This window comes from Somniosus microcephalus, chromosome 6 (genome assembly GCF_052327205.1).
Source record: "Somniosus microcephalus isolate GS21.2 chromosome 6, FLI_Smic_1.0, whole genome shotgun sequence".
Lineage (NCBI taxonomy): Eukaryota > Metazoa > Chordata > Chondrichthyes > Squaliformes > Somniosidae > Somniosus > Somniosus microcephalus.
The window spans coordinates 81,571,630-81,591,019 of NC_140992.1; the positions used below are offsets into that span (position 1 = coordinate 81,571,630).

The 19,390-nt window shown below is 44.0% G+C and overlaps 1 protein-coding gene across 10 annotated transcripts in view; it reads right to left on the reverse strand.

Annotated features, from left to right (window-relative positions):
- Positions 1 to 19,390, reverse strand: part of rsrc1 (arginine/serine-rich coiled-coil 1) — a 525,104-nt gene that overhangs the window by 4,515 nt on the left and 501,199 nt on the right. For all 10 annotated transcript variants that reach the window (XM_085990442.1, XM_085990445.1, XM_085990446.1 and 7 more), the window contains 2 exons: positions 7,943 to 8,046; positions 3,107 to 3,250 (listed from right to left, as the gene is read on the reverse strand). In XM_085990442.1, the coding sequence (XP_085846568.1) occupies positions 3,107 to 3,250; positions 7,943 to 8,046 (248 nt within the window). The remainder of the gene's footprint in view (positions 1 to 3,106; positions 3,251 to 7,942; positions 8,047 to 19,390) is intronic.

A 19,390-nucleotide genomic window follows, 5' to 3' on the forward strand; every position in this document is an offset into this window, starting at 1 on the left:
TCTGTGGGGACTTCAAGGTGACTGTGAACCCAGTCCTGCACACAGTACAGTATCCACTTCCGCGGATAGAAGATATTTTCGCCTCACTATCTGGAGGGAAACGTTTTACAAAGATTGATCTGGCCCAAGCGTATCTACAAATGGAGGTGGAAGAAGCATCTAGAAAATACCTCACGATAAACACTCACAAAGGCCTTTACCAGTACAATCGACTGGTATTCGGGGTAGCATCGGCCCCGGCTATTTGGCAGAGGGCAATGGAACAAGTCCTGCAAGGGATCCCGGGGACCCAGTGTTATTCGGACGACATCCTGGTTACGGGCGAAAATGACAATGAACACCATGCCAACCTGGAGCAGGTGCTCACGAGATTACAGGAATATGGGCTACGAGCCAACCACCCCAAATGCGCGTTCTTCAGGAGACAAATCTCGTATTGTGGCCACATGATTGATGAGGAAGGGTTGCATAAGTCGCCGGACAAGATTGAGGCTGTAGTCAATCAAAAGAAGTATTGGCCCACTACAACCCAACACTACCGATTCGGTTGGCATGTGATGCGTCACCCTACGGCATTGGAGCGGTACTGTCACACAAATTCCGTGACGGTTCAGAGAGGCCAATAGCCTTTGCGTCGCGCTCGCTAACCTCAGCCGAGCGTAACTATGCCCAGATTGACAGGGAGGCCCTCAGCCTGGTGTGGGGGGTGAAAAAGTTCAATCACTATCTGCACGGGCAGAAATTCACCCTACTGACTGATCATCAGCCCCGGGTCTCCATTTTTAACCCAAAGAAGGGCGTTCCGGTGATGACGGCGCAACAGCTGCAAAGATGGTCACTTTTTCTAGGGGCACATCAGTACGACATAGAGTACAAGGGTACGAAACAGCATGGAAACGCTGATGGGCTGTCGCGCCTACCATTGCCTACGGTAGAAGAAACACCGGCAGTGGACCCTGTTGAGATATTCCATGCGACCATAGTCGAATGTTTGCCTGTTACAAACTCGAAATGACCCGACACTCTCTCGGGTCTACGATTTGACGGTGAAGGGATGGCCAGCATATGGCAACTCACTGTTGCCAGCATTCTCGCAAAGGAGAGAACAGCTGTCAGTGTGCCGGGGAACCTTGATGTGTGGATCCCGAGTGGTAATTCCACCCAAGTTGAGAGATAGAGTGCTCAATGAGCTTCATGAGAGTCATCTGGGAGGGGTAAAAATGAAGAGCCTAGCCAGGACGTTTGTGTGGTGGCCGGGAATCGATAAAGAAATCGAGGATATGACCAAGAGATGCACAGGATGCTAGCAGGTCCAAAACGCTCCACCACAGGCCCCGCTACATCCATGGGAGTGGCCCTCATCTCCATGGCAATGGGTACACATTGATTTTGCTGGTCCATTTATGGACTCACTGTTTCTAATCGTTGTGGACGCCCATTCGAAATGGCCAGAGGTCATTAAAATGTCCTCCACCACCACGGAAAAAACTATTGCAGTCCTAAGGACCATCTTCGCCAGGAATGGGTTGCCAGAACAGATTTGCTCCGACAATGGGCCACAGTTTGTGTCTGAGGATTTCCGGAGGTTCCTGAAGAATAATGGGGTGAAACATTACACATCTGCCCCATATCATCCAGCTGCAAATGGATTGGCTGAGAGGTTTGTTCAGACCTTTAAAAAGGCCATAAAGGCAATGTATAAGGACGACATACCACTACAACACAAGGTGGATAGTTTCTTGTTTGCTTACCGGAATGCGACACATGCAGTAACCAACCAAGCTCCAGCCGTACTGTTCTTCAACCGAAGGCTAAGATGTCGCCTGGATTTGCTCAAACCAAACATAAGACGAGATGTTGAGGATAAGCAATTCCAGCACATAAATGAGAAGCCAACCCGTAGCTTCAAGGTAGGGCAACCAGTCTTGGCCCGCAACTACCGAACAGAAAAATGGCAGCCAGGAACGATATGCACACAGCAGGGACAACTAATGTACACAGTGGACGTTGGAGAGAGCATTGTGAGGCGCCATGCTGACCAGATTCTAGAGTCACAGGAACAAGCCAAACCCGTGCCATGAGAAGGTGCACCTGGTAATCAACCTGAAGTACAGATTGCGTCTACCTCAGAAGCAGTGGTATTGGAAGGTGACGAACCAACCAGTGACCATGAACCAGAATCAGCTTCGCCGCAAGAACAGGATACTCGAGAAAGGCGCTATCCAGTCAGGATCAGGAAGCCTCCTCAAAGACTGAACTTATAAATGATTATTTCAGTTGATGTATATAATATCCAGAAAGTTGTAATTAGTTATTTAGTTGTTAAATGAATGTTATGTACTGTTTATCTAAAAGGGGAGGAATTGTTGTGTATGTACCTTTAAGGGAAGAACTGGTTTTAGACTGCAGTACGGGCAGTGACCACCCCTGTATAAAAGGCCCTAGCAGGCTTCTGTATTTCAGTCTGACGTTGCCCTCCTGTTCAGTAAAGTACCTGTTAAACTGTTCTCCCGAAGTCCGTGTATTATTGAGGCGCGGACTTTACATCCATCATATCTATTTGCCATATCTGGCTTATTTTAAAAAGTGTATCAAAAATGCAGTTTTAAAAGTATAGAGATTTTGACCCATCTTGAGATTTAAATTTTACTGAGTAAGAAGGCTAAACTTTCCCCAAGTGAAGCTATCAGTTGATGTATGATTTGGTAATCACATAGTACAGGCAAAATCAGTTTTGAATATATAACCAAATGAAAACTACTAAAGATATGTCCAAGGGATTGAAATTCGACTGAGTGCGCACTGGATAACTATTTGCTTATTTTAATTAAATCGTTTGTTCACAACTTAGTTAAGGTATTGTACATGAGAATTTTACATGAGCATGGTAACCAGTGCGTTAAAAATTAGCAATCAACAGAATTTCAACCCCCAAATGATTTGCTGCTGATAATTCTCACTGCAAGTGGTAGCTATGAATATTTAGTTGCAGCTGGTTCAGTTTGATTGCATTTTGCTGGCTACACAATGTCTTATTACTATGTCATTACCAAATCATAAACTAACTGACCAATAGAAATTTGTATTTTAGTCTTGAAATACTTACACTAGGATGAGCCAATGAGTCATCATCTTGGTATTGAATAGCAGAAGGGACATAATCAATCTCTTGTTTGATTTCAGTGTTAAAATCAGCTGTTCTATTGCCAAGCACAGTAGGTTCGTGCTTAGCTTCAGTAGGTTCTTGTGCCTATGCAAAGGAAAAATAAGATAATATTTATGGTTTAATCTTAAATCTCAGTGCAAATGAAATCTTTTGTGATCAGATCCCATTCCATACAGCAATACCCATCAGTTTTGATGTGAAAATGCCCCTTAGCTGTTTCTGCATGACAGATTAGCTATTTTGTGGCACAATATCCCATGATTCGTGTAGTTTACCATTTTTGCCTGAACATTCTGTAAATTAAGTACATTGTGACTGACTTAAAATTAAATTCTAGCACACCAATTCATCTTCGCAAGATATTACTAGTATTGTATTTAATAGGACACTAGCATCAAATTTAAAAAGTAAAATCTTCTAAATTACACAGAATATAGCATTAATGATTAACTGTGTTGTACATTTTAATCTGATTTTATAATAGTAATCACCCTATCAACACAAACATGCTGTAATCCTGCATCCAGAATATCTCAATCTGAAAAAAATCTCACAACTGCTATCCTCTTTCAAATCATGAAACATGTGTTGTGATCAGAGGGTAGTACAGTATTTTGAAAATAATAAAATGCAGAACACAAATATTCTGCTGTATATTTTTAGCAAATTAAATGGAGAATATGGATATGTGAAAATCATTTAAGGCATCAACCTTACTAAGAGGCTCAGCTAATACCAAACTTCAAAATTAAACTCAAGCTGTTTATAACCATCATCTGATTCTGTAGATACTGCCAACATTATTATATTGCAAGCAGACCTCCTCTGGCATTGCTCACGGTGAGCTTGATCTTATGTTGTTGTGGGGTAGGGAGTTGTTGAAACAATGCAAATCTCCAGTGAAAACATTTGGAAAGAAGTTTCTGAGAGACAGTGAAATGTGTTTGTTGATTGGTTCCTGGAAAACAGTGCTTTTCTTATCCACTGCAGATATTAATAAATACATTTGTTCCCCTCTCATATCATAGTTACATAAATAACTCCGTGCATAAAATGGCTGTAGTTATATAAATAATCCCATAAATTTTGTTACTTGAGAAAAAAGTTCAAAAGTCCATGAATGACATGTTTTCAATTTTTATTATAGGGTTGGGCTGAGGCACACCAAGGGTTAGGCTGAGAAACACTGTTGAGCAGAGGGTGCTCTGTATCTGGCTGTGCTGTAGCTGAGAGTGCTTGATGCTGACACTGGGGGCTCAATTTTAATATTCCTGAGGAGGTGGGTTTGGAGGCGGGTCTGTTGCGAATATCGGAAAAAAATGGCTTCGAACACCCAACCCGCATCCATCCCGCCCCCACCCGATTTTCATGAGTGTCTGTTCAGCCACTCCCAAAACTGACCCGACTGGAACCTGTGGGACAGGTAGTTAAGCCTGTTAACTGCCTTGCTAATCCTATTTTCATAGTTGTTTCCGATTTTCGGGCTTCTGGCTCCTGTTTCGTGACTTGTCAGAAACAGGCCAGGTTCAAGGAGATGAGTTACTGGAGGACGTGATTTGTATGCATTGGTGGAGCACTTTAAAAGCGCCCCTGAAACATGGCTGACATTCAAATGCAACAACTTTGCTGTTGTAGGTATGAGATAAGATTTTGCACATCTACTGACCTTGTGACTGTTCAAGCTGACACCCATCTGCAGTGTGACATGAATGGAATAATTTCAGGCCACTTCGATTGTGCACTTGCAAGCTTGTTGCCTCAAATTAAATCTATAGCAAGGAGATGAGAAACATTTATGCCCTCTCATCCTGGTCCTCATAATCGGAGGAGTAGCAGCCACGTGGCTCAGCGCAGACCCTCCTGGGAAAAGGAGTAGGAGGAGGACGAGGGGCGCCTTTCATGCCCTGTTGTGACCAATGTAGCATCCCTCCAGTTCACTGCTGCCCGTCAAGCAGGGTATGCACACTGCCATGCCACATTAGCATAAGCTTACTCCTCAACCATAGGTGGCTACCATGTGGCTCTGTAATTGCAGGTGACACTTGTCCAACGTCATACATCATCTCTGTTATACCCTGTTATTTCCTATCACTTTTACCATCAGCATTACAAAAGCAAGTCGCCCTGAGCCCTCAATGTGCTTTTGCCATTTCCCATAACACGTAGGCCACACAATCAACTGTTTGACATAATTTTTCTTTTAAACATCATGAAAGGATAATAAAGCAGCAACAGTCAGAAAAAAAAGATAAATCACCCAAGTGACTCCCCTTGTGACTATAGGTGCTTAATCTTTCTCTTATGCGTGCTTCTACGTGGTGTTTCCCCTGTGGCTTCAGCAGATGTAGAGGCACCTTCCTAACTAGGATGCTGCGCGTGCTTAGACGCCATTGGCGGGTGTCCTCTGAGTTTGGGAGCCTGGGAGGGCTCTTCAACAGTCTGCTCTTCCTGCAGCTGCGCAGGGGCTGAGACGGCTCTCTCAGTTGTCCCCGCAAAGTGGGTCTCTGACCAAGGGCTCCGCAGTGGCACGGTCATGAGCGCGCTTTGAGAGGAGCCCACACTTCCTGCTGTCCTGCCAACAACATCCCTATCATGGGTCAGCTGCACCTCAGTGCTGGCAAGTGGCTGGAGAGCACCTTGTTGCACTTCAGAGGGACCATGAGGATCTGTATCTGCACTGGCAGTCCTCATCAAAAAGACATCCATGAAGCTCTGGTCTCTCTGCTCAATAGCTGCCCATCGCTCCTCCAGAGATGACATTCCATTTTGAACAGTCACCATGTTTTCCTGACTCTGGCGACTTATTTCCTCCATGGCCGAAGCCATCCTTTCCACTGAGGTAGCCAGCCTTTCCACGGAGTTTGCCACCCTATCCATGGTGGTGCGTTCATGCACCATTGCCTCCACCACGGCAGTGCTGATGTTACTGATGACTCCTCCATTCTCTCCACACTCGCACTAACCCTGGAGGCAAACTCTTCCAGAGACACCTGCACTTGTTCCTGTATTTCCCAAGGCGCTCTTTTTCTGGATGGCCCCAAAGGCACAGCATCTGCATGAAGCTTAGCAGAGCTAGGAGAGTCCTGCGACCTCCGCCAAGGACTCTCCACTGCTGTCACTGTCTCCACCATCTGCCGATGCTCACTTGTGTGCTGTGATAGACCAGGTGGCAACACTACTCTAACTCAAGAGGGCCCCACCGAGGTGAGCGTTGCTGCGCTGGTGCTGGGTGTGCTGAGTCCTGGTGACGCTGGTCCCTCAGAGGCTTCAGGTTCCTCTGAGGAGTTGTCGAGCTCTTCGTCCTGGATTGTGGGGAGGGGGGCGCTCGATGGTCCTGTAGGAGAGTAAAGGCATGATTTAGACATCTGATATTGATGTAGCCGACACATCCTTTTGAACAGATGATACAAAGCGATTGTCTATGAACATCATATGCCATTGCATTCTGAGAGGGATGAATCTCTATTGTGTCACCAGCTTCCTCTAGTGTGCCCATCTCTCCATCGCCCACTTCCAGGTCCTCGCCACCGCCAACAATCTCGTTTGCAGCCTCCTCAGCACTGATCAATGTGGCTAGGGTAGGTGTTCCTCCTCCAGTCATTGCTCTATCCCTCTTATTGTGGGTTATCTTTTCCTGCAAGAAGGGACCCAAGCAGTGTTTCAGCCACAGTGATGGAGTGAATGTGAATAATACCTACCATAGAAGCTTTGAGTGAGACGAAGATGTGGTAAGGTGCCAAGAGGAAGCTAGCTCCCTGTGCGTTGTTAGTTGTTGTCACTGCATGACAGTGAGAGCAAGTCTAAGGGGTGCAGGCAGGATGCTGAAATGATTCAGTGCAGAGACAGAGATGGATAGGTAAGGGTGCAAGGGAAGTAAGGGTAAGGTGGGATGTGAAGGAGGAGGCTTAGAACACAGAGTGCTGGTGATGAAAAGAGAAGGGAAGCAGATTGAAGGCAAGTGTGATGGGATACTCACTTTTGATGTTCACACCAGATCATTAAACCTTTTTCGGCACTGGATCCATGAGTGTGGATAAATGCACCTTGCGCTCACCTCCTGAGCAATGCGCAGGTCTGCTGAGGAGACTTCCTCCGGCCATCAGGAGGGAAAAGAATCTCCCTGCGCCCTCTGACAGCATCCACAAGAACATGGAGGGAGTCATCATTAAAACGAGGAGCTGCCTTGCCTCTGGAAGAAGTCATTGCGTATAAATCAAGTCCAGGAATCCACAAGAGAAAGGCTCAGGCTGAATGGCAGCTTTAAAAGCAGCTGCTATTATGACGTCATCAGAGACGGCCAGCCAACCCGATCCCACTCATTGGACCGGCCAGTGCGCCTCATTGAAATTAACAAGGTCACTGAATCAAAAATCGGACATCAGCAGCTGTTCCTCCCCGGAAGCGGCTCCGGAACCCGCTCACCACGCAACCCGACTCCAACCCGCCTCGGGAATTAAAATCGAGCCCTGGGTGTCTCAAACGGAAAGTGTTCCATTCTCTAACATTGTGTTCACCAAAGTGAGTGATGTCAACCGAAACATAAAAAGGGGCATTTTTCTACTCATTTTCTCTGTATTTGATTGGTTTGCCACCACATTATGATTTTTAATTTTATAACCAACTTTTAAATTTTGCGGGTGCCCGTGCAACTGCACCCCAGCAAAAGCCTACACCCAAAAGGATAGAAAACAGGGACTGAGGCTGTAGCTACAGCTTTAAAATGTTTGGTCCAAACACTTAAGAAAAAACTTTCAAACAACAGAAGATTGTTCCTACCTTTTTTATATCTCTACTTGATCTGAAAGTTTGTTGGACAAAGAAATCACTTTCAATAGCTTCAATACTTTTTACTCGCTTCACCTGTTCTTCAATAGTATTTTCTGAAAGAAAAGGGTAAGTATTACACATTTTCATTTAAAGGGCTAATGTTGCAATTTTCAGACAGGGTCCTGGAACACAATTCCAAAACTGTGTTACAAAGCCATCACATTGGCTGCTGTGGCTAGATGGCATTGCATAATTGCTGCTGTGTGAACTTAGACTGACACATCATTCGGTTTAGAGTTGTTTGGGAAAAAGACAAAGAACATTAAAAGGGCTAATTTCAGGGAGTTGAAAAGGGATCTGGCTCAGGCAGTTTGGAAATAACGATTGGCAGATAAAATGGTAAATGAGCAATGGGAGGCCTTCAAGGAGGAGATACTGTAGTTTGAGTACAGACTAGATACATGCCTATGAGGGGGAAGGGAAGGGCATTCAAAGCCAGAGCTCCCTGGATGACTAAAGAAAGTGAGATTAAAATGAAACAGAAAAAGGAGGCTTATGATAAATGGCAGGTTCATAATACAGGAGAGGATCAAGAGGAATACAGAAAGTACAGACCTGAAAAAGGAAATAAGAGGGGCAAAGAGAGTGTATGAAAAAAGATTAGTGGGTAACATAAAAGGGAACATTAAAGTCTTTTTTAAACACAAAAATAGTAAGGAGAGTCAAAGGAAGGGTGCGGTCAATTAGGGACCAAAAAGGAAATTTTGTTGTGGAAGCAGAGGGCATGGCTGAGGTACTAAATCAGTGCTTTGCATCAGTCTTCACAAAAGATGAGGATGTCACAATAAAGGAGGAGGGGGTAGAGAAATTGGATCGGATAAAAATAGATAAAGAGGAGGTACCTCAAAGGTTGGCAGCCCTCAAAAGTAGAAAAGTCACCTGGTCTGGATGGGATGCATCCTATGTAGGGAGGTAATAGTGGAAATAGCAGAGGCTCTGGCCACAATCTTTCTATGTTCCCTGGATATGGGAGTGCTGCCAGAGGACTGGGGGGTTGAAAATGTTACACCCCTGTTCAAAAAAAGGAGCGATGGATAACTCTGGTAACATCGGTGGTGGAGAAACTTTGAGATCTCACAATCCGGGACAAAATTAATTGTCACTTGGAAGAACATAGGTCAATAAATGAAAGCCAACATGGATTTTTTTTTAAAGGCAAATCGTGCTTGACAAATTGATTTGAGTTCTTTGATGAAATAACTGAGAGGGTTGATGAAAGTAGTGCAGTTGATGTTGTGTATATGGACTTTCAAAAACGTATTTGATAAAGTACCACATACTAGACTTGTTAGCAAAATTAAAGGGGCAGTGGCTGCGTGGATACGAAATTGGCTAAGAGACAGAAAGCAGAGAGTAGTGGTAAACGGTTGTTTTTCAGATTGGAGTGAAGTGTACAGTGGTGATTGGTATTGGGACCACTGCTCTTTTTGATACATACATTAATGACCTGGACTTGGGTATACAAGCTATAATTTCAAAGTTTGCAGATGACACAAAACTTGGAAATGTAGTAAACAGTGAGGAAGATAGTCACAGACTTCAGTAGGACATAAACAGACTGGTGAAATGGGTAGACACATGGCAGATTAAATTTAATGCAGAGAAGTATGAAGTGATGCATTTTGGAAGGGAGAATGAGGAGAGGCAATATAAACTAAATGGTACAATTTTCAATAAGGTGCAGGAACAGAGAGATCTGGGGGATCACATACAAATCTTTGAAGGTGGCAGGACAAGTTGATAAAGCTGTTAAAAAAGCATTGGCTTTATTAATAGATAGCGTATAAAAGCAAGGAAGTTATGCTAAACCTTTAGAAATCTCTGGTTAGGCCTTAGCTGGAGTATTGAGTCCAATTCTGGGCACCACACTTCAGGAAGGATGTCAAGGCCTTGGAGAGGGTGCAGAGGAAATGTACTAGAATGGTACCAGGGCTGACGGACTTCAGTTATGTTGACAGACTAGAGATACTGGGATTCTTCTCCTTTGAAAAGGTTAAGGGGAGATGTAATAGAGGTGTTCAAAATTATGAGGGGTTTTGAAAGAGTAGATAGGGAGAAACCGTTTCCACTGGCAGGTGGGTCGATAACCAGAGAACACAGATTTAAGATAATTGGCAAAAGAACTAGTGGGGAGATGAGGAGAATTTTTACACAGTGAGTTAGTTATGATCTGGAATGCACTACTTGAAAGGGTGGTGGAAGCAGATTCAATAGTAACTTTCAAAAGTGAATTGGATACATACTCAAAAAGGAAAGATTTCCAGGGCTATGGGGAAAGAGTAGGGAAGTGGGACTAATTGGATAGTTCTTTCAGAGAACCAGCACAGGCACGATGGTAAAATGGTCTCCTTCTGTGCTGCAGGATTCTATGATTCTATTTGAGATGGCAGCAGTGTAGATTATATGTATGTGGAATTAACAATAGGCTAAATGTCATTAATTATCAAAAAATATAGGATTCTAAAAAGAACATGCACAACCTAGAACATAACAAAAAGGAAAAGATATGTGTCACTTTAAATATGTTAACAACAACTAGTACTTACATAGCACCTTTAATGTACAAAACATCCATGGTACTTTACAGAGGAGTACAAGAGGAATGGAACAGCGAGCCAGGTGAAGAGGATGTGATTGAAGGCTTAGGAGAAAAGGTGAGTTTTAAGAAGGTTTTTAAAAGAGGAAAGAGAGGAAATTGCATAGTGGATGTGGAGGGACCATGGGATGTTCAGGAGGCCAGAGTTGGAAGATCGAAGGATGTGAGAGGGAGAGTGAGTCTGAAGGAGGTTGCAGAGGTACGGTGGAGCAAGGTCATGGAGAGATTTGAACATACACACAAAAAAATCTAGATTAACCAAACTTTATCATTGACTTCCCATACTTAACCTTGAATGTAATGTGCTGAAGGTGGTAAAATGGTCATGATAGTCTCTCAGACCCCAACTAAAATGATGATTGTACATGCAAGATTAGTTCAGAGTTTTTTTTTTAGTGATCAACAGGGCATTGGAATCCAATTATTAGGCACACCTCAGAGTAGCCTACAAGTTGGTTTCAGGGTAGGATTCTCAATCAAGAAAGGATCCTCTATTTGTTGGTGTTACAGTTCGGGCTTTACCCCAGCATTGTTATTCATGCTCATCATAATTGTTCTGATTCCCTCTTTCCCATTCAAACCATATCCCATTCATTTCTTCTAAACGCATCAATCACTGCAACCAAATTCCCTGAAACAACAACAACAACCTGTATTTATATAGCATCTTTAACATAGTAAAACGCAGGAGTGTTATAAAACAAAATTTGACACCCAGCCACATAAGATGATATTTGGATAGCCTCTTTACTCACTCCAAGAAAATCAAAGGTAAAAGGGATTATCATTGCTTCTACTGTACAATTTATTCAATATTTGCATTTTCAACTTAAAATCGATGCATAGGTAGTAAAAAAAATCAATTTTCCCTGTGGCTGTTAGTTCTGGCGGCAATGTTAAAAAAAAAATCACCTGAACTTTATGGCCTTTTCTAATGGTTTCCTTTGGCTCTTTGTTAAATACAAAATCAGTGCTGGCTGTCTTTATCTCAAAGTTTATATCCTAGAAATGAAACTTCTCGGTGCCCACATGTCCCCACTATGCTGAAATAAATAAATTGCTGTCCGTCCTACTCTTTATAAATAAATATAAATCCATGACCACGTATTAAATATTAGCCTTTAAATGTCAGTGCAGTTGCTCCAGTATTCAAATAAATCAATCCCCACCGGTTTCCTAGCCATGATAAAATAAATAAATGCACATAAATTGTTACATTTATAATATACATGATGTCAAAATAATTATGTCCTCACAGGGTCTGTTGTTCAAATAAATAAATGGCCACATGTTAAACAGTGACCTTCCAATATTAAAATAAATACAAAAAAATTCAGTACTAGTTTTCTAATGGCCTTTACTTATTGTTTCCTTTCTCTTTGGTCTTAAAATAAATCAATCAATCGCCAGAAAATAAAGACTGGCTTGCTGCCGTAACTGGCTGTCCTCCGGCACCCAACTCTCTCCCCACCTTCTCCTACTGCCTGCTATTCTAAAATAAAGCTTCTTGTCTCAGTGGCTATTTTTGGTAAAATAAAACTTCTCATCTCACTACCTGTAGTCTTTGCAGTACAACCTCTTTACCCACTCGTTCCTTTTGTAAATAAAATGTCTTAAAAAAAAAAAAACACTTCTTGCCATACCAGCTACTTTTTAAATAAAACCTCATCCCCTACCCTGTACTTTTTCAATAAAACTTAGTACCCCACTGGCTCTTTTCAATTACATAAATTTTTAATCCTGTCCCATACATATTTTTCCAATGGTCTACTGTATCACCTCACCCAATACACATCAACAATATTTCATTTACATTGATGAAAACAACTCATTTCTTAAAAACATTTTACTGTAAATAAATGTAACTGTGACCTCCTCACTTATTGTGAGCAATACATGGGAGAACTGCTCGTATATATGACAAAGTAGTCCACATGCTCGGCACCTCATCCACTAGCCTGAACATCCACACCCTCCACCACCAGTGGCTGCAGTGTGTACTATCTACAAGATGCACTGCAGCAACTCGCCAAGGTTTCTTCAGCAACCTGCAACCTCCACCGCCTAGGACAAGAGCAGCAGGTGCATGGGAACACCACCACCTCCAAGTTACACACCATCCTGACTTGGACATATATCGCCGTTCCTTCATCGTCGCTGGGTCAAAATCCTGGAGCACCCTACCCAACAGCACTGTGGGAGCGCCTTCATCACACAGACAGCAGTGATTCAAGGTGGTCACCTTCTCAGGGCAACACGGCATATCCAGCAATAAAAAATAACACATGCCTTCAGGATAAAAACGCTAATTGTGTCACAACAGTGCGACCCAGAGTTGACGCCTCTAAGTAACAAGTTATGGAAAGAACAAGTAGCAAATGTTATTGGGGAAATTTATATTAGAGACTCCACTCCTATATATGGCGCAATATATGAAACCCTGGATATACAACAGTAAATTTCAAAAGATATATTTATTTCATTAATTGTGGGCATCATAACCTAGGGATTTTCCAGCTGATCGTCCCTATATTGATGGGTGCTTGTGTGTGGGTATTGAAATTCCAATCTTATTTGGGGGGGTGGGGGTGGGGCGTTCAGGTCCAAGATACATATTAATCATTCCTACACTATTCTTTTGTGACATAGTCTTTGAGGATATAACGAGTGGAGTAGACAAAGGGGAACCAGTAGATGTGGTGTATCTGGATTTTCAGAAGGCCTTCGATAAGGTCCCACACAAGAGGTTGGTGAACAAAATTGGGGCACATGGAATTGGGGGTAATATACTAGCATGGATTGAGAATTGGTTAACAGACAGGAAACAAAGAGTAGGGATAAACGGGTCTTTTTCAGGATGACAGGCTGTGACTAGTGGGGTACTGCAAGGATCGTGCTTGGGCCCCAGCTATTCACAATCTATATCAATGATTTGGATGAGGGGACTAAATGCAACATTTCCAAATTTGCTGATGACACAAAGCTAGGTGTCAGTGTCAGTTGCGAAGAGGATGTGAAGAGGCTTCAAGGGGATCTCGACAGGCTCAGTGAGTGGGCAAGAACATGGCAGATGGAATATAATGTGGATAAATGTGAAGTTATCCACTTTGGTAGAAAAAACAGAAAGGCAGAGTATTTCCTAAATGGTGAAAGATTGGGGAATGCAGATGCTCAAAAGGGACCTGGGTGTCCTTGTACATGAGTCACTGAAAGTGAATGTGCAGGTGCAGCAAGCCATTAGAAAGGCAAATGGTATGCTGGCCTTCATTACAAGAGGATTTGAGTTCAGGAGTAAAGAAGTCTTACTCCAATTATATAGGGCCTTGGTGAGACCACACCTGGAGTACTGTGTACAATTTTGGTCTCCTTACCCAAGAAAGGATGTACTTGCCATAGAGGGAGTGCAACGAAGGTTCACGAGATTGATTCATGGGATGGCGGGACTGTCGTATGAGAAGAGATTGAGTAAACTAGGCCTGTATTCTCTTGAATTCAGAAGAATGAGAGGGGATCTCATTGAAGCATACAAAATTATCACAGGGCTTGATAGAATGGATGCTGGGAGAATGTTTCCCTTAGCTGGGGAGTCTAGAACCAGGGGCCTCAGCCTCAGGATAAAGGGTAGGCCATTCAGGATTGAGATGAGAAGAAATTTCTTCACACAGAGGTTGGTGAATCTTTGGAATTCTCTACCCCAGAGGGCTGTGGAGGCTCAGTCATTGGGTATATTCAAAACAGAAGTCGATAGATTTCTGACTAGTAAGGGCATCAAGGGATATGGCGATAGGGCCGGTGAATGGAGTTGAGACAAAAGATCAGCCATGATCTCGTTGAATGGCGGAGCAGGCTCTAAGGGCCGAATGGCCTACTCCTGCTCCTATTTCTTATGTTCTTATGTTCTAACTATTTCAGTTCCAGTTCTTGTTTTCAGTTTGGCAAGTAGTAGGATGGGAATAGAAAATGACCGATAGAAGGCTGTAACTTCACACTATGCCAAAATCTAAGATTACCAAAGAAAGGTTTATAAACTGCACTGTCATGCATGCATTCCTTAAAGTGTTTTTTTCAGGCAAACGGATTTTTTTTAATGAAAAATTCAGGTCGCTTCCATTCTCCAATCAACATGGTAAATTTTTTTTTCACCATTAAACTGTGAAAATCAGCTTCAAAGTTGGTTTTCCATTTATCACACACCTAATTAAACTGCTGGGGAGAACTTGTATTTCCAGCAATGTCTCATGTTTTGTTACTGCTTCCTGAAATACATAGTAAACTGTCCTGACAGTTACGGTTTTTTTTTATGACCAGATTAAATATTTTCCTGTCTTTAAACTCACACCAAATTAAGCAAATTGTGTGGTTTATAACACTATGCAACTTCACCAATATAAAAGAAAAACTAATTTGCAGAGATCATCCTCTAAAATCTATTGAGACATTTTTTGTTTCTTCCCACAAAAGAGTGGATATGTGGAACACAATTCTCATGACACTGGATAGTAACCCTCTCAGTTACTCAAAGCAGCACTGTACTTGAGCTACTTAACACATGATAGTCTATGTCTATGTTCCGCTAGTCTAGGTAGAAAACCAGCAAGTGCCGAATAAGTCTCAATAAATCTTCGGGGATAATCCCTGGAAGTTCAGTTTTGCTCTCAACAGCCAACTGTTCGCCAGAACTCTCCTGTTTTGAAAGGAACAGTCTCTAGGAGGATCAGGTTACTTCTCAAACAATTACAGTAAGGTACTAGGAACTCTATCCTCCCTCATGGTTTTCACCAACAGATCAGGTAAGCCATTGGAAAGAATACAAGAACTTTTATTAGGATGGGGATCGACCTTCCAACTTTAGGGCCTGCTTCTGAGCAGGACTGTAATGTCATAAAAACATGGAAATTATTTGCCTCTGAAGGGATCAACCTTCATGCGCCTACTATGAAGTTTTGAAATAAAACCAGCCATGCTTGTCAGGTGTTAGCCAATCAATGTAACATTGTACTTTCTGCAAAAAGCAGAGTCCAGTAACACATGTCCGCCCGTTTGTTGATATAACAAAACACTCTAGTGGCGTTGAACTACAAGAAAATTTAGTGCTTCTGTATCTGAGGTTGGAAGTATTGCATTACAAAATGTGCCGCCAAGTAGTCAGATCTTTGAGCAATCTACTGCAGATGCAATTCCTGACTGAAAGGGTGACATCAGGGAGAACAGGCTGGCTGGGTTTCTTTTCGCTTGAAAAAAGGCTGAGGGCTGACCTAATTGAGGTCTTTAAAATTATGAAAGGTTTTGATAGAGTAGATTAGAGTGTTCCCACTTGTGGGGAAAAGCATAACTAGAGGCCATCAATATAAGATTTAAAAAAAAAAAATTCTATTCGTTTATGGGATGTGGGCATCGCTGGCAAGGCCAGCATTTATTGCCCATCCCTAATTGCCCTTGACAAGGTGGTGGTGAGCCACCTTCTTGAACCGCTGCAGTCCGTGTGATGAAGGTACTCCCACAGTGCTGTTAGGTAGACAGTTCCAGAATTTTGACCCAGCGACAATGAAGGATTGGCAATATACTTCTAAGTCAGGATGGTGTGCGACTTGGAGGGGAACTTGGAGGTGGTGGTGTTCCTATGCGCCTGCTACCCTTGTCCTTCTAGGTGGAAGAAGTTGCGGGTTTGGGAGGTGCTGCCGAAGAAACCTTGGCGAGTTGCTGCAGTGCATCTTGTAGATGGTACACACTGCAGCCACGGTACGCCGGTGGTGGAGGGAATGAATGTTTAAGGTGGTAGATGGGGTGCCAATCAAACGGGCTGCTTTGTCCTGGATGGTGTCGAGCTTCTTGAGTGTTGTTGGAGCTGCACTCATCCAGGCAAGTGGAGAGTATTCCATCACACTACTTACTTGTGCCTTGTAGATGGTACAAAGGCTTTGGGGAGTCAGGAGGTGAGACCCTCGCCACAGAATACCTAGCCTCTGACCTGCTCTTGTTGCCACAGTATTTATGTGGCTGGTCCAGTTAAGTTTCTTGTCAATGGTGACCCCCAGGATGTTGATGTTGATGGTGGGGGATTCGGTAATGGTAATGCCATTGAACGTCAAGGGAAGGTGCTTAGACTCTCGTTTGTTGGAGATAGTCAATGCCTGGCACTTCTATGGTGCGAATGTTACCTGCCACTTATCAGCCCAAGCCTGAACGTCGTTCAGGTCTTGTTGCATGCGGGCATGGACTGCTTCATTATCTGAGGAGCTGTGAATGGCACTGAACACTGTGCAGTCATCAGCGAACATCCCCATTTCTGACCTTATGTTGGAGGGAAGGTCATTGATGAAGCAGCTGAAGATGGTTGGGCCTAGGACACTGCCCTAAGGAACTCCTGCAGCGATGTCCTGGGGTTCTGATGATTGACCTTCAATCACCACAACTATCTTCCTTTATGCTAGGTATGACTCCAGCCAGTGGAGAGTTTTCCTCCCCGATCCCCATTGACTTCAGTTTTACTAGGGCTCCTTCATGCCACACTCGGTCTGATGCTGCCTTGATGTCAAGGGCAGTCACTCTCACCTCACCTCTGGAATTCAGCTCTTTTGTCCATGTTTGGACCAAGGCTGTAATGAGGTCGGGAACTGAGTGGTCTTGGCGGAACCCAAACTGGGCATCGGTGAGCAGGTTATTGGTGAGTAAGTGCCGCTTTATAGCACTGTCGATGACACCTTCCATCACTTTGCTGATGATTGAGAGTAGACTGATGAGGCGGTAATTGGCCGGATTAGATTTGTCCTGCTTTTTGTGGACAGGATGTACCTGTTTTCCACATTGTCGGATAAATGCCAGTGTTGTAGCTGTACTGGAACAGCTTGGCTGGAGGCACAGCTAGTTCTGGAGCACAAGTCTTCAGCACGATCGCCGAGATGTTGTCAGGGCCCATAGCCTTTGCTGTATCCAGTGATCTCAGCCGTTTCTTGATATCACGTGGAGTGAATCGAATTGGCTGAAGACTGGCTTCTGTGATGGTGGGGGCCTCAGGAGGAGGCCAATATGGATCATCCACTCGGCACTTCTGGCTGCAGATGGTTGCAAACGCTTCAGCCTTGTCTTTTGCACTCACGCGCTGGGCTCCACCATCATTGAGAATGGGGATATTCATGGAGCCTCCTCCTCCTGTTAGTTGTTTAATGGTTCACCACCATTCACGACTGGATGTGGCAGGACTGCAGTGCTTTGATCTGATCCGTTGATTGTGGGATCGCTTAGCCCTGTCTATAGAATGCTGCTTCTGCTTTTTAGCATGCATGTAATCCTGTGTTTCAGCTTCCCCGGGTTGGCACCTCATTTTTAGGTACGCCTGGTGTTGCTCCTGGCATGCTCTTCTACACTCCTTATTGAACCAGGGTTGGTCTCCTGGCTTGATGGTAATGGTAGAGTGAGGGACATGCCAGGCCATGAGGTTACAGATTGTGGTGGAATACAATTCTGCTGCTGCTGATGGCCCACAGCGCCTCATGGATGCCCATTTTTGAGCTGCTAGATCTGTTCTGAATCTATTCCATTTAGCACGGTGGTAGTGCCACACAACACGATGGAGGTTGTCCTCAGTGTGAAGACGGGATTTCGTCCCCAGAATGACTGTGCGGTGGCCCCTGCTACCAATATTGTCATGGATAGATGTATCTGCGACAGGTAGATTATCGAGGACGAGGTCAAGTAGGTTTTTCCCTCGTGTTTGTTCTCTCACCACCTGTCGCAGGCCCAGACTGGCAGCTATGTCCTTCAGGACTCAGCCAGCTTGGTCAGTAGTGGTGCTACCGAGGCACTCTTAGTGATGGACATTGAAGTCCCCCACCCAGAGTACATTCTGTGCCCTTGCTACTCTCAGTGCTTCTTCCAAGTGGTGTTCAACATGGCGGAGTACTGATTCATCAGCAGAGGGAGGGCGGTAGGTGATAATCAGCAGGAGGTTTCCTTGCCCATGCTTGACCTGAAGCCATGAGACTTCATGGGGTCCGGAGTCAATGTTGAGGACTCCCAGGGCCACTTCTTCCCGACTGTATACCACTGTGCGCCCCGGGATTGTGATGGAGGAGTTTGGGACATTGGCTGAAAGGTATGATTCTGTGAGTATGACTATGTCAGGCTGTTGCTCCCCAGATGTTGGTGAGGAGGGCTCTGCAGGCATGACTGGGCTGGGTGTGCCGTTGCCATGTCCGTAGCCGGTGCCGAGGTTGATGCCAGGTGGTCCGTCCGGTTTCATTATTATTTTGTTTCGTAGCGGTTTGTTACAACTGAGTGACTTGCTAGGCCATTTCAGAGGGCAGTTAAGAGTCAACCACATTGCTGTGGGTCTGGAGTCACATATAGGCCAGACCAGGTAAGAATGGCAGATTTCCTTCCCTAAAGGACATTAGTGAACAAGATGGGTTTTTACGACAGTCCGTTAGTTTCATGGTTACCATTGCTGATACTAGCTTTTTATTCCAGATTATTTTTTTTAAGTAACTGAATTTAAATTCCCCAGCTGCCGTGGTGGGATTTGAACTCACGTCTCTGGATCATTAGTCCAGGCCTCTGGATTACTAGCCCAGTGACATTACCACTACGCTATCGTTCCCATTCCCAAGTCACCAAGAAATCAAATAGTGAATTCAGAAGAAACTTCTTTACCCAGAGTGGTGAAATGTGGAACTCGCTACCACAGGGAGTAGTTGAGGCAAATAGTATAGATGCATTTAAGGGGAGGCTAGATAAGCATATGAGGGAGAAGGGAATAGAGGGTTATGCTGATAGAGTTAGATGAGAAAAGACGGGAGGATGCT